The following is a 25,744-nucleotide window of genomic DNA, read 5'->3' as shown; positions in this document are numbered from 1 at the left end:
TTGATCCACGATAAGTGCTCCAGTGATTCAGTAAACTTCTAAAGATTATATACTATAAAGTCATACATATTAATAAGATTCATGAGGATTCATTAACATATGTAAAAGCTCAAGCTGCATGCATAGTTGTCCTTTTAGTGGTCTTTGGGAGTCCTCTAGTGGTCTCTGATGGTCTTCCTCACCTGTCCGCTGGCTGAACTTTGGGTTTCCTTTGCCCATATATAGTCATTGAATGAGCTCCTCGGTCCTTTAGCCTTGGACTGTCACAAGGGGTTGATTTAAACTAGTTCCTCGAGTGCTTATCTCGGCACTGATGTCCTGAGTCTCTGTTATCAATGAATTTACGAGCTTATTCACTACCTTTTTAATCCTGTCTGGCACCAAGTTGCATTCTTCAAAACCCTGAAACTATCTTTGCAAGGGAGGAAACCACAAGAGAACAAGGATGCTTACAATAAGGACTAAGTCAAGGACTGTCAGGGGTTTAGTTCTTTCATTCCCCCCTTTTCTTTAAGCTTTGTAAATTCCTTTACAAAGGTTCTAAATTTTCATATTTCATTATCTTAGGTAAAGCCCAAACTCTTATTGCCAATTTCTTTAGCTTATACCACAAACAGTAATTGACGACACTTAGTATAATAACAAATGCTAACAATATCAAAAGCGGGTGAACTAAAATATTCAAAGTTTTCTCTGCAGAGGGTGAGTACCCTGAAAAGATATCCCACCAATGATGGGCAGTATCAGATTCAATTTGACTCGACAGTCCGACAAGCTTGTCTCCAGTTATTATTGTTTTAATAATAGATTCAGCTAATGTTTTGTTTCGTTTTCCTAAATGTTCTTGAAGTTTCTGTGATTGATTCAAGATTTCATTTAATTTCTTCAGAGATAAACTTGCATGACTTAAATTTAAGCTCTCATAATGCCAAAACATTGCTACTTGTTCTTCTGTATATGCAAAAAATGAATAGGTTTGTCCATGCCAAGTTAAATGGGTTATGTTCTTGAGACATCCTATGAATGGGGTAGTTACATTGTATTGTTCAACTACTGATCGATTGTTAGTTACTAAACACACATATCCGGCATTAACTTCTACAAACATTTCGAACACATTAGGATACAAGATCGTCCATTTACAATTGTTAACAGAGTGTTCTAATAAGCAGGGTTCATATACTCGAGATTGTTGTCCACACAAGATTCCATCAGAGGTGGTTTCACAAAGATCTAAATCGTATGTTTTGTTATTGTTCCCAATATACTTCCCTTGGAATTCTGGTAACCAATATTCTGGGTTCCCTTGACTCAAAAAGAGGGTTGGCAGAATTAAATATTTACACATTACTTCGGGGTCAGTTATATTATAGTATACTAATTTTCCTGCACACCATCTATCATAACACTGCACAAATTGTGAATAGGCTTTTATCCAGTGTCTAGGTAAAACCCATTGTCCAAATAATTTTCTCCACATAAACTCATTATTACTCATCAAGTAGGACTGCACCTTATTCTTTTGTTCTAATTGCCACATGACTTGTAGAGTACAGACAGTCCAGTCCACAAATTTTGTCAAATTTTTAAGTGATTGTATCTGGGTAATTATACTCTTATTAAAGAGATGTAAGGACTCTTTATCATATTCTAAATTCTGTATCTGAGGATTAAAGGTGGTTGGCATCCATTCAGCCTGAATCTTGATTGCTTGAGCTACATCAAATCCTGCGGTTCCAACTTTACTCCTTAAAGTTTCCAAATCTACTGAATTTAGTAGTCCTAACCCAGTTCCTGCACCTCCGAGTAAAGTATCATACCAAGCTCGTTTTACTTTGCAGGGAGGGGTGGCTGGAAAAGATATGTTAAAGAACAACATATGCTTTTGCCTTATCTTTGCCACATTCTTACAAGTGGATGGTAATCTAATTAATTGGTCCTGATTCACTGCAGGTCGTGGATTCAACAATGTTAAGGAGACTGCCACCCCAGCAGTTCTATTAATGCTTCCATTTGTACACATTAGTGTATCCCAGTTACCAGTTTTCCAAGTATGTGTCTCCTTTACGGGGGTGTTATTTTGAAGAAAGCACTTCTTCATCTGCAGTGGCGGCCCTATCCCTTTGATTGCACAACATTTTAAGGCAACATTCGTTATCACAGTGACATTTGTCAAATTTGAACATAATACAAAGGTCATTCCATGCCATCCCGTCAATTTATCACTCCTAGTATAGGGTTCCCACAAAGAGCAGTTTTCAGCAAACTGAACTAACGTATTGGTGTTATTTCCCCAAATCCACCAGAGACTATCAACAGATTCGCTTCTTTTCTTCAGGGGCCAACTGGGAGTAAATGTACTTATTAATTCAAGACAACAACATAGCAATATTAATGTTAGTTTCGGGTCAGCCTTATAGACGTGGGTCCTACGGGTTGGGACTTCCATGGTCCTTCAGGTGCCTTTTTAATTCTGGAATAGTGGATCCAAGCAGCGTGCTTCTCAAGCTTGACCGCAGTGTAAATCGTAAGCAGAACTTGAAAAGGGCCGCTCCACTTCTCTTCGAGAGGATCACCTGAAATATTTTTAACATAAACCCAATCTCCAGGTTTGAACAAATGCACTGGGGAATCTAACCCCCATGCTCTAGTAGACATCACTAATCCATTTACTTCTTGTAATTGTTTTCCCAATGCAATCAGATATTGTTGTAGATTAATCTCTCCTACCTGGGTGGGATCTTGTCCTTGATATCTAGTCTGAAAGGGTCTCCCAAATAGAATTTCAAAAGGACTCAGTTTTTCCTTAGTTCTTGGCTTGACTCGGAGCCTTAGTAACGCAATAGGGAGGGCTTGATCCCACCTTAAATTCGTCTCCTGGCAGATTTTGCTCAATTGTGTCTTTATTAAATGATTCATCTTTTCTACTTGCCCACTTGCTTGCGGGCGATAAGTTGTGTGTAATTTCCAATTAATTTCTAAAAATTTACTAACTTGTTGAACTACTTGTGCCACAAAGTGTGGTCCCCTATCAGAGGAGATCACTTCTGGCACGCCAAATCTGGGAATAATTTCTCTCAATAAGACTTTTGTTACTTCTTGGGCTTTATTTGTTCTGCAGGGGAAAGCTTCAGGCCATCCGGAAAAGGTATCAGTTAATACTAATAGATATCTGTACCCCCCTTTTCTAGGGAGTTCCGTGAAGTCTATCTGCCAGTTCTGGCCTGGAACATTCCCTTTACCAATACTTCCAAATTTCACCCGATTCTCTACCTTTGGGTTATTCTTTAAGCATATTTCGCATCTATCAACTATAGTTTTTATAGTTTGAAACAAATTTCTAGCTATCATCTGCTTGGTGAGGGAATTGTACAAAGCTTCAGTTCCCCAATGAGTTTTATCATGTTCTGTTTTTATTAATTTCCATAATATTCTGAAGGGAACTACTATTTTGTTATCTTTTAACATTGCCCATCCTGTCGGGCCAATTTCAGCCTTTAAATCAGTAATTAACTTCTGATCCTTTTTATCATATTCAACTATCTCAGGTAGTGGCAAAGATTTTTCAGGAATTATGCCTAATACCTCACCTTGTTCCGCAGCTTGCCTTGCCTCACGATCAGCTAATTTATTTCCCACTTCCCTGTCAGTGTTACCTTTCTGATGTCCCTTGCAGTGCATAATTGCTACTGCCGACGGAAGTTGTACAGCATCTAGAAGTCGCAAAATTATATCAGCATGTTTTATGTCTTTCCCTTGAGCGGTTAAATGTCCTCGCTCTTTCCAAATTGCCCCATGGGCATGAACTACACCAAAGGCATATTTTGAGTCTGTCCAGATATTTACTCGCAAACCTTCAGCAAGCTCTAATGCTCTTACTAAAGCGATTATTTCGGCCCGTTGTGCAGATGTGCCCTTAGGGAGTGACTTTGCTTCCACTACTTGGTCTGTGGTGGTCACCGCATATCCTGCCATTCGAACTCAATTCCTTACAAAACTGCTCCCATCAATATACCAAGTGTGGTCAGCCTCCTCCAGCGGCTTCTCCTTCAAGTCGGGCCTATTCGCATACACAGTCTCAATGGTTTCTACGCAGTCATGCACGACAGTCTCCATTTCCTGTTTATCAGTTAAAAAGGAAGCAGGATTGATAATAGTGGATGTGACAATTTCTATATCATCCTGTTCCATCAAAACTGATTGATATTTCAAGAATCTTGATGGCGAGAGCCAGTGTCCCCCTTTTTGTTCTAAAACGGAGGTTACAGTGTGGGAAGTGTGCACAATCATCTTCTGTCCCAATGTGAATTTTCGGGCTTCTTGGATAATCAAGACCACGGCAGCTACTGCCCGAAGGCATCCTGGCCATCCTTTGCTTACTTCATCCAATTGTTTGGAGAAGTATGCAACAGCTCGTTTATAAGGACCCAATTTCTGGGCCAAAATTCCCAAAGCTACTCCTTGTCTTTCATACGAGAACAGCCAAAAGGGCTTAGTTACATCGGGCAGGCCCAAAGCTGGAGCCCTCATTAGTTCCAATTTCAGTTCTTTGAATGCCCGCCTGGCTTCATCTGTCCATATTAATTGTGTCAAGCTATTTTTCAACAGTTCATACAAAGGTTTAACCAGAAGTCCATAATTATAGATCCATAATCGGCACCAACCTGTCATTCCCAGAAAGGTTCGAAGTTCTTTTACCGTGGTTGGTTCTGGAGTCCTGCAAATGGCTTCTTTCCGGTCATTCCCGAGCTGTCTCTGTCCCTTAGAAATCACGAATCCCAAGTATATTACTTCTTTCTTCAAGATCTGGGCTTTCTGTGATGAGACTCGGTAACCACTTAGTCCAAGAAAGTTTAGCAAACTCACAGTCCATTCTTTACATTCTTCATCCTTTTCTGTGGCTATCAAAATATCATCTACATACTGTAAAAGAGTACCATTTCCTGGAGGTCTTTCCCAGGCCTCTAATTCTTTAGCTAATTGATTTCCAAAGATCGTGGGGCTGTTTTTAAATCCTTGAGGTAACACTGTCCAGGTTAGTTGGGTTTTTCATCCCGAGTCAGGGTTTTCCCATTCAAAGGCAAATAAATTGCGGCTTTCAGGGGCCAAGGTGAGGCAAAAGAATGCATCTTTCAGATCTAATACTGTGAACCATTCATAAGTTTCTTTTAAATCAGTTAGTAAGGTGTATGGGTTTGCCACTACCGGATATAGATCTTCAACTATCTTATTTATTGCCCGCAGGTCTTGTACCAATCGATATGTTTTGCCATCAGGCTTTTTGATAGGCAAAATAGGAGTGTTATACTCTGAAGAGCATTCAATCAATAATCCAAATCTTATGAATTCCTCTATAATACTTTTCACTCCTCGCCTGTCCTCTAATTTCAGGGGATATTGCCTTACTTTGACAGGCTGTGCCCCCACTTTGAGTTTAACAACAACCAATTCTGCATTTTTGGCCTTTCCAGGGATTCCTGATGCCCATACTCCTGGATATACCTGGTCTTTTATTTCCTGTATAATTTCCTGTCCCCTAACCTGTGGTTCAGTGAGGGTCAAACTTAAAATTTCAATGTGGTTTTCTTCTGGTATTTTAAATTCAATTTCCCCTTCATTAAATTTTATTTCAGCATTCAATTGTTCTAATAAGTCTCTTCCCAAAAGTGGTCTAGGAGCTTCAGGCAGGTAGAGAAATTTGTGAATCCCTACACTTTTCCCAATTTTGAATTTCAAGGGTTTCAAAAAGAAAGCTTTCTCGACCTGTCCGGTTGCTCCCACAATATTAACATTTTGTTTACTTATGGGCAGTAACTCCTGATTTAATACTGAAAATGTGGCACCTGTATCTACTAGAAATTCTACAGGTTTTTCTTCTTTCCCTAGCTGTATTTTTACCACGGGTTCTGCTAGGGAAGATTCCCCTGGTCTCCATCAACTTTCTTCCGTGCTGGCAACTGTCACTGGTTTGCTCAATCTTGGGCAATCCTTCTTCCAATGCCCCATTTGCTTACAATAAGAGCATTGATCTCTCAAGAGGGGTTGATTTCTTCTGGGTGGGGCACTTACACCACTTCTTACAACTCCTCTCCCCTCATTAGTGTTGTTTATCTGACCCCCTGTGGTGCGCAAGGCAGCCACTGTAGCATTAGCAATTGTTCTGCCCATCATTCTCTCCTTCTGACTGTCTCTGTTCCGATACACTTGCCAAGCAGTCTCCAGCAATTTTTCTAAATCTCTTGCATCTGTTCCTTGCACTTTCTGTAACTTTCTCCTGATATCATCCGCCGACTGTCCCAAAAACAGGAATATCAACTGACCCTTTCCCTCCTGGGAGGTAGGGTCTAAAGGAGTATATTTCTGCATTCCTTCTTTTAACCGATTCAAAAAATCAGTAGGAGATTCCTTTTTATCTTGTTTTATTTCGTACAATTTAGACCAATTTACTGGTTTTGGGACAGCATTTCTTATTCCATAAGCAATCCATTCCCTGTACCTCACTAATAATTCCCTGGCTCCTGTTTGGTTGGGGTCCCAGCCAGGATTGGTAACTGGAACATGATTATCCACCGTTCCTGGCAGGGTTCCAGCCAAAACCAGAGCCTGTACCTGGGCTCTGGCTGCTCTCACAACCATCTGCTTCTCCGACTCACTAAACACCACATCCAACATTGCATCCACATCCTCCCAATCAGGGTCCTGAGTTTTCACAATCAATTAAAATCCTTTAGCAACCTTTTCAGGATCGTCCCGATAATTCCCTGCAGTAATTCACCAGCCGTCCGAGTCTGCTAAAGTAAAAGGCACTTTGATTCTAACAGGTCCTCCCACTCCCATCGCCTGCCTTAGAGGGGCCTGTATAATAGGTCCCATTTTACTCCGAGTTCTGGCAGAGATGGGAGAAAATCCGATATCAGTTTCTTCCCTGACTCCTGCCTCCGATTCTTTAACCCCGACTGCACCAGCATCTCCTTCCCTATCACCTTCTTTCTCTGGCGGAGGCAAATAATCCTCCAGCCTTTCATTCTGTGAGCCAACTTTTAAACATCTCTGTCCAATGCTACACGCCGAACAACACCTCTTTAATTTTGTCTTTTGCTTATTTTTCTCTTTTTCTATTGCCAGAACCATAGGGTCCTGGGGTGTTAGATTGATTCCACATTCTTTCTGCCATTCAGGGTGATTTCGCAGGGTGAAAAACATATCGGCATAACCCACTTCATCCCATTTTCCTTCACGGCGTAGAAATAAAATGAGTTGTAACAAAGTATTATACTTTAAAGTTCCATTAAAAGGCCATTTTTCTCCTTCATCTAGCTTATATAAAGGCCACCACTTATTACAATATTTTATCAAGGTTTTACGATCCACACTACCTCCAGGTGTTCCCCCAATATCTTTCCAGTGGGCCAAAATGCAGCCCAAAGGGCTCTTTTTCAGAACTCCACCCTGTTGGTTCCCCATTCTTAAACTTATACTACCCAAAGACAAAGACAAAGACAAAGGCTAGGGTATAAACACCACACACAATTAACAATTACAGCACAGACACAATAACCACTACTACCTCCCACTGATAACAAATGCCAGCATAAGCTCGTCAGAAACTTGCAAATACGCGTATACCAAACATATAGCATATATCACATACGCATATGTAAACCAAAATCAAATACAAATGCACAAACAAACGACCATACCAATCAATTGATCAATACAACCATGCAACGTAGTAACCAAGTGATTAATACAAATCGTACATGCAATTGTATGCTACCCTGCGGGGTTCTCACGAACTGCGACTGACGGGTAGCTTCAAATGACCGGTCCCCAAAACCAAAAAGAATGCCTTATTCTTACCAGAGGTCCTTGTCTGCCCCCGCACGGATCCACCGAATCGGGGAGTCCCTCCAGAGAATTCTCCGGGGCCGGCCAAGGGAGTCTCCGACTCACGGGGTCCTGCAGCCGGACAGAGATGGTCCCATCTGGGTCGCCAAAACTGATACAAAAATTCGCGGATACTATCTTTCAAAGTCCGAACCTCCCCGTAAGAGGAAGCGGAGTATCTAGAAAGTTCCCGAAATAAAACTCAATAGCAACAAAGTCACTATTAAGCAGGCATCCTTTATTACAGTGCTGGGCAGCACTGGGGATTGATCCACGATAAGTGCTCCAGTGATTCAGTAAACTTCTAAAGATTATATACTATAAAGTCATACATATTAATAAGATTCATGAGGATTCATTAACATATGTAAAAGCTCAAGCTGCATGCATAGTTGTCCTTTTAGTGGTCTTTGGGAGTCCTCTAGTGGTCTCTGATGGTCTTCCTCACCTGTCCGCTGGCTGAACTTTGGGTTTCCTTTGCCCATATATAGTCATTGAATGAGCTCCTCGGTCCTTTAGCCTTGGACTGTCACAAGGGGTTGATTTAAACTAGTTCCTCGAGTGCTTATCTCGGCACTGATGTCCTGAGTCTCTGTTATCAATGAATTTACGAGCTTATTCACTACCTTTTTAATCCTGTCTGGCACCAAGTTGCATTCTTCAAAACCCTGAAACTATCTTTGCAAGGGAGGAAACCACAAGAGAACAAGGATGCTTACAATAAGGACTAAGTCAAGGACTGTCAGGGGTTTAGTTCTTTCACTACTCCTCTGTCTGGGGACTTGCTCGCTGAAAACTGGAGCAGCAGCTTTCCTGGAAGAGCCTCCCTGAGTGATTGTTCTTCCTTGCAGTTCACATACCCATGCCTCTAGGGTTGAGGTAGGCTTGCCATCCCACCTCATCATGTCCTCTCCGTGGTCACGCAGGTAGAACCATAGGGTGGCCCGTGGTGTGTATCCCCTTCTTTGAGCCAAAGGACGCTTATTCCTAACAGCTGAGACACTACTCTGTCAAGGTGGGGAGTAGGACAGATCTTCTTTGAGTTGCTGGACCTCTTGGGATAGTTACTCCACAGCAGAGACGAGCGAGGAAGAGATATTTGTTTCGTAATCCCGGAGTCTATCAATCACCTCTGCCACCGTTGGTGTCTCGTCATCTTTCCAGGACATCACTGCCAATGAGTTTGCATGCGAAGATGGTGCGCTCCGTACAAACTTCCGCCACATGGGTCGTGTGCACTCGGCTTCATCTGGATCTTTGGATGACCGTTGATCGTCCAGGTCACCATAAATCACCTCAAGCACAGCTAATTCCCTTACATACTGGATGCCTTTCTCCATAGTTGTCCATTTTCCTGGGTGATATGTAACATCTTCTTTAAAGGGATACCTTTCCTTCACTCCAGACAGAAGTCGCCTCCAGAGGCTAGGGGCTTGTGGTTTTTTTCCAATTGCTTTGTCAACGCCCCCTTCCCCAGAAAGGGATCCCAATTGTTTGGCTTCTTTTCCCTCTAGTTCCAGGCTACTGGCCCCATTATTCCAGCATCGGAGCAGCCAGGTGGCAATGTGCTCACCTGAACGACGGCTATAATCTTTTCGCATATCTCGCAACTCGCTTAAGGACAGGGATCGGGTGGTCTCTATTTCATTTATTACTTCTCCCTCCTCTCCCCGCGATGGCCCTGGTTCTTCATCATCCCGTTCTAAACGAGTTGATGTCCGCTTCCAATATTTCGTCTTGTGTATGGGAGCAACTGATACTGGTACGGGTTTATTTTCTGAGCTAGCTCCGGTACTTGTTGTGGGGGTTTGAGTGGCTGCAGTGCCTGTCGTCAGGGCTGGATTGTCTACAGTGCCAGTCACTTTGCATTTCAATCCAGAGACATTCTCTTCCCCCTGGGGGCACTGAATACTGTTGAGCAGGGCTCGGTCTGCATGGGCCAGACCCCAGCATGTTGCAGTTATCTGTGTCTCTCTGGAGTTCCCAGCGTAACAACATACTTTCTCCAAATATTCTACTAGTTTTTTAGGATTCTGCACTCGTTCGGGGGTGAAACTCCAAAACACTGGGGGTGCCCACTGCCCTAGGTATTTGTCCATGCTATCCCACATGCCCTGCCACTCGTAACTATCAAGCCTCGGGGCAGATTTCTGGGTGATATTCTGAAGTTGCTTACTCAAAACCAAAACAACATGCCCAAAAACTAACAATAAGTGCACCTTAACCACCCAAGGATGTTCAAGATACAAAGACGTTGTTGTAACAAAGGCACAGACATCATAGAACAAAGTTGCAAAGGTACTATTCTGTATTTCCTCCATATAAAATCTCTCAGAGGAGGAGGTATAATTGCTAATTGCCTCAACAAGGTGGTATCCGAAGTACAGTAACGGTTTCAGCAAAAACTCCAAATACCAGATAAAGCTGAAAACGAGTGTTTGTATAACAAATCGTGTAGGCAAAACATTACTAATCACAGCAGAACACAGCAGACTCAACAAACCAACACCGATTTTTAACACCAACTGCAAAAAGGACAACATGGTGCCGTGACCAGCAGCTGTTGTTATCTCCAACCCTTGAGCCCCACGTTGGGCGCCAAAAAGACTGTCGTGGTTTAGCCGGCAGCTCAGCCCCACACAGTCGCTCGCTCGCTCCCCACCGGTAGATGGGGGAGAGAATCAGAAGGGTACCGCTCGTGGGTTGGGATAAGAACAGTTTAATAATTAAAATTAAAAGAAACAACAATAGAAATGCAATGTAAAGGAGAACAACGAGAGGCGCAAAGCCCTGGGGGAGGGGGAAGGGAGGGGAGAGGGGGAACGAACCGCTGAAACAAACCGCACGCGCCGCAGCCGCTCGCCACCCGCCGACCCGACGCCGCACCGCCACTGCCCCCCCCAATATATTGGTCATGGTGTCACATGGTATGGAATGAACCTGCCACTGGCCAGTCGGGGTCAGCCGCCCCCACCATGGCCCTGCCCCTCCCAGCCCCCCTGCCACGCGGCAGAGCGCGGGAAGCTGGAAAGGTAGGCGACCCCCACAGTGAGGAGAATTAACCCCTTCTCAGCCAAAACCAGCACACCTACCTCAGTCCAAATTACGACAAACAGAATATACAAGCATGGGGACTGCAAATCATAAACCAAAGACTCAAGTTGCATGTTGCTTGAATTTGCCTTGTATCCATTCCCAGTAACACCTTAAACCAGATGTTAGCCACCAGCCTTGGATCTTTGGTCATTATCTTGACCCAAAGCCATTCAAATACACTGTTCATTGTTAGCAACTCATTTTAAAAAGAAAACTATACTAAGGAAATTGTCTAACTGTGCTTGAGCTTTCAATTGTGGATATGTTGCTCATACAGTGAACTGAAGTCAGTTCTCCTGTGGCAAAAATTATAGTCCTGGATGACGTTTTACAAGAAGCATATCACTAGAGTATCCCTAATAGATGAATAGATTTGCTTAAATAAAAATAGATTTGCTTAAATTAAACAAAGTTAAACATACCACTTGATTGTTTTGACTAGTGGCATTTTGAACCTTCTGTAATGTTTTGTAACTGCACTAATTATGAGCGTAATGAAAATATATTTGTAAGGTTACTGATAAACTGTATTCAGTACCACATCTAATGCACAGTGACAGCTTAAAAAAAACCCAAACCAAAACGGAAGTACATTCTACACAAGATCCATATCAGCTACAGAGAAAACATTTTACTTTCTGATTTGGGAGTGAGGCAAATATGCGTGACTGCAGTTTGAAGTCCCAGTTCTGATCTTGGATTCATTGCCACACCGCATAGTCCCTAATGCCAAGAAGCTGATCTTACACAATGTGTCATGATATTACACCTATGTATACACCGAAGGACTCTAATTCATCAGCACTGTTTGTTCAAACCATATTAGTATATCAAACCTCAATAACGGATAAGTAAAGAAACATTAAAACACATTATTAATTGTAACAGCTACGTGCATTGTTCAGCAAAAATTATTCAGGCTTGTAACAATAAGCTCCAAGAATTCGTTGTGATGAAAGCTATTAAAAATAAAAGGAAATGTATGCCTTCAGGGTGACATTCCTACTTGTAGCCTGTGTTATTAGTCTTGTCCAGTTACATCTATGCAACTATTTTAGTCCATAGTACCAACTGAAGAACCTCAAATTTAGAAGCTTGTCCTCAAAACCGAAGGCAGTTTTAAACTACACAGGCAGTCCTTTTCCATAAATCAGTTCCCAACTAAAAAGAGCCCCCCACAAAAATATCTAGCAAGCTAAAAATCAGCAAGACTCCCCTATTTAGTGGAATGTTATTTTTCTGAATACCATAACAATTTGCCTTGAAGACTTTTAAAGTTGAAAAATTACAAACAACTTCTGGCAGACACACAGCTCTTTTAAGCAAAAAGCAAAGCTTTATAAAGTTACAGATCCCAAATGTGGGCTAAAAGTTAACCTCGCTGGGGCACTGGTGTCTTCAAAAGGGCCTCTGAAATGCATGACCTCTAGAGTAATAAAGAACAAAATAAAGTAAGCATCCCTCAAGTCACAAAGCAGTAGTGAGCATGGTCTGTCTATAACAAACACATCTATCTATGGGTCTGCATCCTGTGGTTGTAGCAGTTACTGTGTATTACAGCGCCTGTGTTTACTTTACCTTTTGGTGTAACCACATACCCTCTCTGCAGGACAAATGTTCCTAGCATTGTTTCTATCAGTAAAAGACCTTGTAAAGTATTAGTGCTCTCTGTTTTCAAATATTTATCATAGACTTGTCTCAAAACAGTATAAGAACAACCCATCTATACTATATCACAACTGGATTATTTGCATTTATTGCAGGCCTTGACCCTGCTGGTCCCTTGTTTGAAGGAATGTCACCAACAGACCGTTTATCTCCAGATGATGCAAACTTTGTAGACGCAATTCATACGTTCACTAAACAGCACATGGGTCTCAGTGTTGGCATCAAGCAGCCTGTGGCTCATTTTGACTTTTATCCCAATGGAGGCACCTTTCAGCCTGGCTGTCACATCATGCATGTGTATAACCACATTGCACAATACGGAATCACTGGTAAGAGCCAATGGCACAAAATAGGAAGCAGCATTGTGGCTGCACTGACAGTGTGTCTAGGAGACCCTGTGGTCTTAAACAGCACCTAATGGGAGTATTATCTCCCATTATATGCAAGGAAATTCCTTTTCTAGAAACTGGTTATCTGATTTTGACATGTATTGAGTTCAAACGGTTCTTACTGACTCCAGTGAGGAATTTGGCTGCCTCGCATTTCTGAAAATGAGACCATAAGCATCCTGCTGTCAAGAACTTCTGAATAATTTCAGCGGTTGTTTTAGCAGTAGAGGAAAGGTGAAAACATTCCAATGAAGCCAGATTCATCTAGTGTGCAATTAATTATTTCAAATCAAACAACACACAGGGCTGTACTACTCACATCTTCCCAACTCTCCATCCTTCAGCTGTGCGGATGATGCTGTCTCCTTAGGACCTGACCGCCAGTGTTCCAGGCTAGGTTTTACATATAGAAGCTTATTTCCAATGTACCTAAAACATAAACATATAGAGAAACTGAGGCAACATACTGAAAAAAGACAAGGCACAGCGGCAACAAGAACTGTTCACTGAAAAATCTCAAAAGAGTACTGTTGATGCAGCATACTGCATTGCAAAAATATTCACGCTATCTAAATATTCACGCTATCTAAAAGTAGGCCTTGTTAGCAGAGAATTCATGACAAATGTGAAACCAAGCATCAGCTAGAAAGCTTATCAGCAGACACATAAAAACATCATGATATCCTGACACACAGTAGAAAATAACTTTCATAATTTGATGACACTTAAGAAAAAGATCGTAAAAGCAGATCTATGTATTTAGTACTTTTTAATGTATTTAATACATCTTTTTACTTTTTCCCCAGTAGCAGCTGCAAGCAAAATTTAATTCAAAATGAGAGTTTGTCATTCTGATAGGGACAAAATATAACATTACCATGTAAGCGTCCAAAAGACAACAGTGTTCAACCATTCAGAATGAGACTGCTGTCTTTAACGTGGCATGACCTGAAAGACTGCATATAGCCTCATATTGCATTTCATATTGACCAAAACAGTCAGGACAATGAAAACAAGGTTCATATTTACAATCTTAAACAGTCAGGCTAGAGAAGTTTAAGCAGCAAATTATTCAATTTTATTATCATGTAGGTTCAGCCAAACTGTTTTTGGATGATCCTAAAAGTAAAGTTGCTACAATGTATGACTTCTGAGGCAAAATGATTATGTTTTAGTAGTAAAGGGGGTGGGGGAAAAATAATAACATATGTTTATAGTTGATCACTGTACTCCTCTGCAGTTAAAATGGTAAAGAGGAACAAGAGCATGCAAAATTTTGTTGTCTGCATTTTTTCAGGCATCACTCAAACTGTGAAATGTGCCCACGAGAGGTCAGTTCATTTGTTCATCGACTCTCTGCTTCACAACGATAAGCAAAGCACAGCATACTGGTGCAATGACATCAACACCTTCAACAAAGGAATGTGCCTCAGCTGTAGGAAGAATCGGTGCAACACACTGGGCTACAACATCAGGGAGGAAAGTCTCCTAAAAAGTAGACAACTCTTTTTGAAAACAAGAGCACATATGCCTTTCAAAGGTTTGTGGGAATACTTGTTACGGTCTCCAGATTGATGACAAAGTGAGAGAATGAGCCCAAGCTTTGTGATCCTGTTAACTCATTTATTAAAGCTTATAAAAATCTACAGGAATAATCAGTTTGCTGAGGCAACTGAGAATCCCAGTAGACCGTCTTGATGCCCCTTCACTGAGATCCTGACTCTTTAATATTTCTCTGGGAAAAAGCATGCTGTATGCTTGTCACAGGCTAACTGTGGACCTGAGGAATCAGAGATGCTTAGGGTCTTGGTCTACAGGGTTTTCCTATAACTGGCCTGTGCGAGTTTGTTGTAACATACACAGGCATACAGCCAAGCCAAAAAAAGCAGCATAATTGCTCTGGGAGGCCTGTAAAACCTGTTCCAAGTTTGCCCAGATTTTATCTGCAATTAGTCTACAAGATGACATATAAATTATTACTTCTCAAACAATGGATAGACAACAGAATAGCATGGACTTTTACAGAGCATAACTCTTGTACTAAAATAAAGTGACCAGTACACTACCTTTATCTCCATGAAATTACTTCATCGAGAGCACAAAGTAATAATTTTCTAAGCTCAGAGAGACAATCAATGTGGTTCATAGCACATATCACCAGATAGAGGGGAAGTAGTCTGACAGGGAAACAGAGCCTATCTGCCAGTCTCCATTACAAAATGGCCTGGCTGAAGGCTGGTTACAACTTGGCTGTCAGAGGGCCCACAAGGCAACTGCTGCTGTTGAGCATTCACCTGCCAGTGGGAAGGTTTACGTATGTTTTAAAGCGAGAACGACCAGGACTGTGTGGGGTGAATGGCAGGGATATGCTTCTTCCAAGGGCCTCTCAGTGTAGGGACTTTTGGCGTGTGGCACTCCTCCTCACTACCTCCTTCCCTGGCTATTGGTGAGGCATGTGGCTAGCAACAGTGTGGAACAGCCTGGGCAGCCTGGCAGCTGTGGGCCACCACACACGGAGGAGACTTGTGAAGTGTGCCCACCTCCTCACTGAGCAGCTGGTGCCCTTCCCACAGCCCCCTCAGCACCTGGGCACCTGCTGCACCACAGGCCTGCCCCTCACTCAGCCCTGAGCCAGTGCCCAGGGCCCTGCCTGCCCCCAGGCTCCCCCAGAACAGCCCCACAGCCATGGGGGTCCCTCACCGCCTCACCCGCTGCCAGCGCTGGTTTGTTTTGCCTGGCACAGGTGGAAAGGGGGTGCCTCCCTCCTGTTGGAGGGCGTCAGCCCGCTTGTCCCTTGCCCAGGACATTGGTGCTGGGGAAGCACTTTGAATGTTGACAGTGTGCCCCTGGCATGGACACTCAAGAGTTTTCCAGCCCTGAGAAATGCTTAAAAATGCTGCTTGCATTACACATCTCATTTCCCCACAGTTCCCAGTACTCAACTGCAATACCACAGATTAAAAAAATATACAAAATTTCAGGTACTTTTAAAATAATTTTGGAAGTCTCTCACTAATTCAGCTCTGAAGTATACAGTGATGACTCCAGAGGGGTCTGCTCAGCCCTGATATTCACAGCAGCTGAATCTGCTTTGTGAAATGCCTCAGGAAGCTTCCTGAAGTAGAATTAGAAATTCTAGAGGCCATGTCTAGTTCCTAATGTAATTTTGCTGCAGTAGAGCCAGGTCACCATCAGAATCAAGAAAGCGAATTGCTCTGAGAATTGTCCACTACCACCACAGCTGGGCACAGAAATGTGATCCCTGTGTTGCATTCTTCTCTGGACATGGAGGTAGTTTCAGCTTGTGGTAATATACCTTTGTATTACTGGCTTTGATTTCAGTTTGAAACATGTTGCATTTTTATGCTTGGAACTGGTTTTGCTTCAAAAAACCTGTCCTTGGCACATATGCAGATATCAATGCCCCAGACTATGGTTTCCTTCCACAAAACTTCCCAAACAAGGCAGCAACTGTGGGAGGGTGTGTACAAAGTCATCTTTGTAACGCTCTTAAAATGTTTGAAGATCATGTGAGAAGCCCAAAGAGAAATTTGAGAAACCTAGCATTACACTTCACAATCCTCTGCATCTTCATGAAATCTGATGTTTCAATTTTGAAGTTAACAGAGTTATGTTCTGGAGCATACATTAATCCAGTTCAAACAAACAAAAAAAAGAATTGTTACAAAGAAGTTAACATTTACAATAAAGCTGTGATGGGACCCTGAGTCAGAGTTCTTATATGAATATGATCACCTTTTCCTTAAAGTGAGCATCATAACCACAGGAAAAGCCTAGGCTTTATCAGAGCGTACACTAGAACAATCACTTTTCACAACAAGAGACAACTCAGAGAAAGACAGGTTAGTAATAAAAGTGATCTGTAAACAAGCCTCTCTGCCTACTTTGTCCTCATCAAGTTTGCAGCAAAGAATCAGCCGTTTCATTTTCTACTGAGTGACACCTTTTCAAAAGAAAATATTGTTCACTAGCATACAATAAGTATGAAACAACCACCAAGACACAGCTTTTCTAGCAAATACCTTCCATTGTGAATACTCAGAGCTGCACAAAAAAAAAAATCTGTGCATATACATTAAAAAATTTACTCCTTTAGCAGTAAGTGGAGCCATTCTCAGGTGTAGCGAAGCCTGAAGTGGGTGAGAAGAAGAAATGAGGAAAGAGCACCTTTCTGCTCAAAAACTTGTGTGCAATAATGTTTAGCAGAACAGTTTCCCATGTGTAACTTGACCAGATTGCAATAATAAATACAACACTCCTAATTCTTTCAAATACTCTATGGTCTTTGTTAATAGAAATTACTTAGGGTTTTCTTAACACCTAAATCTATCAGTTTTGTCAAGGTGGCTGGTAGAATCACCAGACAGAATAATTTTGGACATTTAAATCTAGCTGACAATATCTGTGTGCACATGGCCTCTAACTGAATGTAGAGTTTGGGTTTTTTTCCATAACTTACTAAATGTCAAACTGCTTGTAATCAGCACACTGATGATTTCTTAGGCATTATTCATTCTGACAATATTCAGTTCAAAGACTTTGCTAAACACTCTTCTTCTAGAAATCCCCAAATCTCAAAGTATTAATGATGTCTTTCTTATAGTAATGTGCTTGGAACAAAGTCATATTGTTAATGGATGCATGTTAAGCACAATGTATCATTATGTGGTCAAGGAAAGTTTGTGAGTCATCTGTTTTGCAGGGTGATTTTCTAGCCGATCAAAGAAGAAGCCTGACTACATTGCATAAGGTCTTCAATTGGTATCATACATCTCTAGCCATGTGTCCAGTCATAAGGATGTCTCTGGTGATTAGATAAGAGGGCTTGCCAGAAATTCTAACAATTAACTTCAGAAAAGCTGAAATACTTCCCATGGAAGAATATTTTATCCTACAAAGGGAACTCAGCCCAGGTTACCTTTTTTCCTCCATTCTTTTAAATAGAGCAACAGGGCCCCAAACCCTAACGGATTACACAGCACAGTAACAATCATAAAAATGATGTTTTAAGCACAACAAATTTGTTTAAAAAATAAAATGGAATATCAATCAAGTTTCTGCTTGATTTGATAAGCAAAATTATTTTGCTTGAGAAATCTACTGCTTCTTTGCCTACTAATTTAATAACTTTGCAAATTCTTCCTTTATACAGTCTATCATTATCAGTTCAAGATCCACTTCATCAATGAAATGCAAGCCAAGCAGATAGACCCAACTTTTACCATCTCTCTGACAGGCACTACAGAGGATGTTAAAAACCTGCCCATCACACTGTAAGTATTGATATTACATGTCATTGTACAATAAGTGAGAAACAAGGTGCCAATTTATAATTTCTGTATCATGTACATAATCATGCTATGAGTGAAATGGTTTACTACAGCTAAGTGAAGATGAACTGTAAATCGTCCTCTCATCACCCATACTTCCTAGAAATCAAGCTTTCACAATGTTCATAAAGTTTCTGCTGAAAAATCTCTGTAAAACAAACTTAGCAATCTTGGAAGTTTCCCTGAACATTAAGTGTCCTGTCCACTTAGGTTCAGTCCATCCCATTGCTAACACAGGGAGGTCTAATCAATCAATTTACACACAAATAAATAAGAAGCTATAATTAAGGTAAAGAATTTTTGATATTTCTGATGATGGACACTATCTGTATTAACAAAAGCAAAAGCAACAGTGTGGGTCAGCATTTGCTCTAGCAAAGACATAACATAGATGCTATTATGGGACACCTTTTCTTTTTCTGTCAGAAACCACTACTGCTTCACCAACTGTTCAAGCTTCTCCTACTTCTTTTCTATCATGTTGTCATATTTCACCACTTTATGCACCTGGAGGAAGAGTATCCTAGGGACAGTAATGTTCCCACCTAGAGAAGGAGGAGGAAACAGTTTTTCCTTTGGTTTTAAAAGAGAAATTCTGCCCCCCCCCCCCCCCCCCCCAAATCTATAATAATAAGATGGCATTATTCTGGTTTTGTTTTCTGCAGAGGTGAAAGTATTAATGGGAATAAAACCTACTCTTTCCTCGTCACCCTGGACACTGATATTGGTGAGCTAATAATGATCAAGTTCAAATGGGAAGGAACTGCAGTTTGGGAGAATATCTGGGACACATTTCAAACCATAATACCATGGACAAAAGGAACCCGTCGACCAGGACTTATAGTAAAGACAGTAAGAGTGAAAGCAGGGGAAACACAGCAAAAGTAAGTGTAATGGAAACACTATTTTTCTGTAATAACACCACAGATGTTTGACACACAGGTTATCCTACTTAAAATACAAGCATCTGAGTCTCAGCACTCACACCAATAGTGAATTTATCCATGTACAACATCTGGCTTTCTCCCCTCCTCCTCAGATCAGACTGCATGATTTTTAAGTGACTTAAAGAATTTCTTTGTTCTCACATCAGAAATGACTAGTGGTAAATGTTCTGGCTCACCACTACCACTAATCTGAGTTTAAGGCACAATAACCTTGGGTGACAATTTTGTTGATACTTGGCAATAGAGGATAGAGAAGGAGTTAGCACACAGATCCAAGGAAGAATTTTTGAAGTTCTGCAATACAATTTTTCTATACAATTAATGACAATAACTGATGACAATTTCTGAATTATTTTTAGAATGTGATTATCTCAGTCCCTAAGGACCATATAAGATTTCAAAGAAATAAGATACTTTGTAAGATAAATATTGACTCCAACACTAAGGCTATGAAAAATTAAAATTCCTACTTACAAAAAATATGCCCAATCTTAATTATTTGACATTCAATACCTACTTCATAGAGAAATTCAGCAGCAACATTCTTGAAAGTAGCCATTAGAAGGATTGCATGCAGAGCTACAGAGTCATTTGATTATTCATTGAAGTTAAGGGCTTTATCATAAAATTCCTTTATTTTTGTCTCATTCATTTAAAAGCCAGCCCAGTGTCTGATAGCTGATAATTAATTGCTACACTGTGCAGGCTGTATAATAGTGTCTTGCAGCAATAAACTGTGGAAGCAAAGTTTATGCTACAGACATTTTGAAATTTCTACAGCGGGCAAACAGAATGTGAGCAGTCCTGGAAAACAAAAAGACTATCTATACTTCTACATATCACACTTGCCCTGGTATTTGACAGTAACTTTTGCACTCTGGTTTTACTTTTTTCTGTAGTACGAATTTAGGAATGTGAATTTTGTCAGCTGAACTCTGAAGTAGCATCAGAGAGCAGTTTTATGGGGGAAAAATTATGAACGCAAACTGAAGTCTGTTTTGGTTTTGTTGTTCTTCCTGTTTGTTCATTTGGGGTTTTTTTTGTTGTTTTGTGGGTTTTTTTTCTGGGGGTGGGGGGTGTTCTTTTTTCTTTTTCCCATGCTCATTGCTTTGAAACAGGATCACCAGGTCTGTGTAGCCTTGTTCTCTACATACAGCAATGCCAATAACACTTCTGAAACTGCTTATTCACACAGAGAAATTTCAGCCAGAAGACAGAAAAATAAAATTTCTAATGATTCCCATCCTTTGAGAAATTTTAACTGGGCAGCCTAGTTAAGATTAATAAGAAAAGCATGTCTTAGCTTCTAACTGTGGCTCAGTCTTAGAAGGTGGTTTTTCCTTGCTAGTGTCTCTTTCTTACCAGCACCAGTTATACCTACTGCAGACTTTCTGGGGAACAATACTTATTGGCAGAGCTGCATCTCCTTGATACTGACACAAAAGACAAATGAAACAATTTAAAGAGAAATTTTCATAAGACAATCTGTGTATACTCAGGGGCAGATGAGGGATCATATTTTCTTGGGGTTTGTCCCCCTGAAAATGTATTTGTAGGTATTTTCCTCTCCTCACCCAGCACTTGGCACATGTCCCTGCCATTAAAAAAAAAAAATAAAAAAAAATCTATAACATCTCCTGCTGTTTTAAAAGTGATGATCCCAAATCAGTACTGACCTAGCTGCCAAAGCAAACTAAAGCATAATATACATCGCAAATTAGAGACCTCTGTTCAAATAGATTTTTGTACCCTGAGAAAGCAGAAGGAAGGCTGTGAAAGGTTTACATCAGGTATACTTATCCTTCTAACCAAAAAGCTCCTGTCCAATACAGCTGTGTCTATAACCTGGCACAAGCCAATTATTACAGATGTGCTACTTAAGAAGTCCTAGGAAATAAGTAACCGGGGTGGGTAGTTATTATACTACCAAAAAATGATGCTGGTATCTTCAGGTATCTAACGTTCCTTAGAAGTTTTTTTGCTGCAAGAAGTGTGAGTTTGTGTCAAGTCAGTGTATCTAGAGAGCATACTTTTATACAGATAGCAGTCCTAAAAAGTAACATTATACTTACATGCTGTGTTTTCTTTCCAGAATGACATTTTGTTCTCAAAGCATTGATAATGTTCACCTTCATCCAGCCCAAGAGAAAACATTTGTAAGGTGTGAAGATCGCTTGAGACAAAACAGAAAGTGAGCAAGAACACAAAAACACAACTACTCACCAAAATGTATCCAAAATACTACACATCTAAGTAAAATGTTTTAAAAATACCCAGCTACATTAGATTTAAATATACTGACAGTTTCAGATGTGAAGAAAATACACTTTAAAAAAATTTAAATTTTGTGATGCAACGGTAAGCTGAAATATGCACTTTGTTCATCTACGAGCCTACTCTCAAAGTGATCAATAAGCAATTTAATCAACAGTACCTGTCAATTCTAAATTGTTTAAAGTTTTCAAAAACACCTCCTCACTAGAAATAAGATTACTATTTGAAAGAATCATCGCCACAAGCCTTTGAAAAATTTCGTTTTGTTGGATTTAAGGGAAAAAAGGAGCCTTATTTCCATTAAATACTTTGAAACATGAATAGTGACTACTACCAGTTAAAACTTACCTAAATTATTCCCTAATGAAGGGCAAGTTAAATAATTCATAGAAGAAAATATTCCCAAATAGATAAAAGTTAACAAAGAGTTTGAACTTTTTACTTCATAATGCTCTAAAACTAAAATGCATCTCATCATACAGAATGCTTGGGCCATCTGTCACAACCATATGACAAGCCAAATAACTATATCACCTAAAAATGCTATACCAAACCTTGACCTATTGGAAAATGCTTTGCTGTTTAACTATTTTAATTAAAGTACCAATTTACATTGCTAGTAATTTAATTAATGATGCTTAGTATACTACAGGCAATTCTAGCATAACTAAGTTCAGTTAACTTTTGCATTAAAGTAACATTTACCTGTTCAGGTAAGGCCTGAGATTTTTAGATAGCAAATCACTGTATAGCAGATTTCAGCATGATTTGAAACTGCATGAATAAGTGAAAATGGTAAAACCTTCAAGCATCTTCAGTGTGTAAACACCATAGTGCCACACAGTGTAACATAACAGTGTACGGCAATATAAACAAACATACACTATTTCCTTGTTTCCCATGTCGGAATATAAAAATACATAAAGGAACATTATCATCTCAGATTTTTTATTTTATGGTTGGTGCATACTGAAATAAAAATCAATAAATATGTCAGAGTATTTCATTTGTCACTTTCTAATCTAAGCACAAGATTAATGAAAAATTATGCTTCTACAACTCTGTATTCTCAATATAATTTGTTTAAAATGTTCTCTAAATCGTAAAAAAATGTGCAAGATAGTAACAAGACCTGGAGCAAAGCATATTTTCCATACCAAGATATTGCAGGGAATTTTGAATTGAAATATACAGATGTTATCTGGATTAAAGTGATATTTATTTGAAATGAATGACAAATGGACAGTTTGAGCAGAGCTAGCAATCCTGCAAGTAATGAACAGTCATCAAATGTTGAATGCAGGCATCTTTGCCCATCATTCAGAATATTAACTTCTAACTTTTAAAAGCTGATTTCAATAACTGCCATTCCTTTAAACAAATGGGATTATTCAATCCAGAAACAAATTAAAATGGTTGTCCTTCCTGAGGTGTGCCTTTCAGAAGCTAGCCTGATATTTAAAAGGGCCACTTGGAGTAGCATCTTGATTAGGAGAAATATTTATAGATTTAAATACAAATTCCACGTAAAAGAATCTTTAGATCTTCACTGAAAACTAAAGTTTGTGCTTTAAAAGATTTTGCTCACTGAAGCAAAATTGTTTTTTTAAACATGGAAAGTATTTCCACCTTCTATGTCAAAAATTACAACTTCAGTGATCAACTCCATGCTTCAGGTTGCTATGCCCAATACTTAAATTTTCTAACATATTTTATTAAAGCTCTCTAGTATGTTCTGTGTTTATATAAAAATCCATCACTTAAGTACACTAGCCAAAAGTCAAATCAGGAGCACACACAGAAGGAAATTTCAGCAATAAGTGTTCCTGAATTAGGTAAGCTCCAGACCTTTTTTAGATGATGGTTGGGTTTGTTTTTTGTTGTTTTTGTTGTTTTGGTTTTTTTAAACATTTGTAGTAGCTATAACCCACTGGAGAGACTCAATTGCTGGACACCAGTGACAGCATTTTTAGGGGCATGAAGTGAAAATGGAATGTGTCCTGAAGAATGACAGGCAAGGAACAAATGACAATGTGGCCACTCTAGTCTTCCAAAGCACAATGGAAAATGAGACAGAGAACACAGACAGAAGTATGTGTGTGGCTAGCTCAAATTATGCGTCTCCCTAGATTGTTTCTAAAATTCAGTTTTTGCTTCTGGAAGAAGCTAAATATCTGCCACGTTTACTTCTTATGTTTAGGGTTGTTTTGTTTATAAAATACTTGTCTATTTATAGAAGAATTGAAATACTGTCATTGGAATTGCATATTCAGTGTTGGTTATCACCACCTAAGCTATGAATTTTATAAGCTTCCTGAATCAAATCCTATCCCCCACTCCTCAAAAAATGCTTTGTTCAGAAGATATTGAAGGATCACAGAGCAAGACACAAAGGCTAGAAGGAACTGGACTGTGCTTCTCCAGGGCAGGAACTATGTTATTAGTGTTTCACTATACCTGAAAAAAAAAAAAAAAGCATTAGAGAGTTGGCAAACAGCTTTTAATGAGATTTGGATGAGGTAAATATACATATTCGCAAAGCCTTTCAAGTAATGATTTTCCAGTAGTTACACATCTTAACACACTTAAAAATATTTTAGACATTAAAATTCACATTTCTTTCACATTGCTATCACTTACCTGTTAAGAAGGCCAATAAAGGGATCTAAAGTTTAGGAGAAATAAGCTTGAAAGCACTAGGTCAGGAAAAGCAGATGAAAAAAGGTCAGAGATGTCTACAGTGTGCTGAAATTCAAGTAACAGATGCTGCAGTTTGAGGACTTCTAAAGTTTCTAGGGGAAAAAGAACATTTTCCAGTTCAACTGAAACAAGCTAGTACATCCTCAGATAAGACAATCTGAAAACTTTTAGAAAGTCAAATAGGAAAATTAAAAGAACATTCAGTATTTGAACTCTAGCATATATGAAAATACTTACTTTGATGTTTTCATAAATTATATGTCCAAATAAATCCTGTCCGTGTTTTGATTTACACTAATTTCTGATCTAAAAATGAAATAAAGCCCAAGTTGCAGCATACTTAAAGTCTTACAATGCCTGAATATAATACTGAAGTCACACCTACAATTGCAAGTGTCTACAGCGGTGCTTTACTTTGTGCTCATTGGAATATTCCTGTCTCACCCCAAACAAGTCATCCAATACCTTGAAAGACATCAGGAGCCTGCTCCTGTCAGAGCAAACACATCTTAGAATAACTTAATGAATGCTGCCCTTTTAATCACCTGTGCAATAATGAATCTGCAATATTCAAAAGTAACCCCCCCCCCCCAACCACAAACACAAAAAATACAACAAAAACCAAAAAACAAAAAAAGCCCCAAACAAACAAAAACCAAAAAACCTCTTCCTTCCTTTTTGTGTTTCCTGAAAGAAATATTGGAACATTTTTAATTATAAGGCAAACTGTATCCATGACTTAATAGTCTGTATGGTATAAAGTTTCATAGCTTAAGAGGAGTTTGATGTCCTGCTCACATTGACACCATTCTGATTATACACGCTTCTATACCAGAGATGAATGTATACATTTAATGACTAAAACATTAAACATACAAGATGAATAAATTAATAGCTACAACTGGGGATTATTACGTCAAATATGAGTTAGCAAAATTACAGCTATTTATGTACTCATTTGTTTCCCCAAAACACACTTCAAAATATACACAAAATTTGTATTTGAGATGTTTAGGCATTATTTCTACCCCTCTTGTTTGCACTCCTAGGCAGAAATTTAAATGCAATCCCTACCAAATCTATTATGCTGATTTGCAGAAGGGCTCTGCTCCAACCAATTTGAATACCTTTTGCCCTGACAGTGCTAATTTGCTACAAGGGGAAGCAATTCTATAAAAAACAAAAAGTCATGGGGAAACAAAAAAAATTAAAAATGTACTGCAAGGAAGGAACTCTGAATATGCTTTGATTACATCAAAGCATATGCTGCTCAGTTAGGGAAACAGTTGTCTAAGCAGGCCACTCTCAACAAGCAGCCCTAAGAATAAAAGACTAGTTGGCAGGACTTAGCTTTTAAAAGCCATCTTATAATTTAAATCAACATAGAACACACAAAAAAACCCAGAGACTCAGCTTAGCAGTTTCAAAACAC

At 39.7% G+C, this 25,744-nt stretch overlaps 1 protein-coding gene across 2 annotated transcripts in view; it reads left to right on the top strand.

Moving 5' to 3' along the window:
• The window catches only part of LIPC (lipase C, hepatic type), a 79,505-nt gene extending 57,852 nt beyond the window's left edge, over positions 1–21,653 (top strand). For both annotated transcript variants that reach the window (XM_075100248.1, XM_075100249.1), the window contains 5 exons: positions 12,747–12,980; positions 14,338–14,580; positions 18,214–18,334; positions 19,057–19,275; positions 21,431–21,653. In XM_075100248.1, the coding sequence (XP_074956349.1) occupies positions 12,747–12,980; positions 14,338–14,580; positions 18,214–18,334; positions 19,057–19,275; positions 21,431–21,533 (920 nt within the window). In that variant the 3' untranslated portion in view covers positions 21,534–21,653. The remainder of the gene's footprint in view (positions 1–12,746; positions 12,981–14,337; positions 14,581–18,213; positions 18,335–19,056; positions 19,276–21,430) is intronic.
• The last annotated feature ends 4,091 nt before the right edge of the window (positions 21,654–25,744 follow it).

This window comes from Phalacrocorax aristotelis, chromosome 7 (assembly GCF_949628215.1).
Source record: "Phalacrocorax aristotelis chromosome 7, bGulAri2.1, whole genome shotgun sequence".
Classification (NCBI taxonomy): Eukaryota; Metazoa; Chordata; class Aves; order Suliformes; family Phalacrocoracidae; genus Phalacrocorax; species Phalacrocorax aristotelis.
The sequence above is the reverse complement of the archived record's forward strand: the minus strand, read 5'-3'. Positions and strand labels throughout refer to the sequence as shown.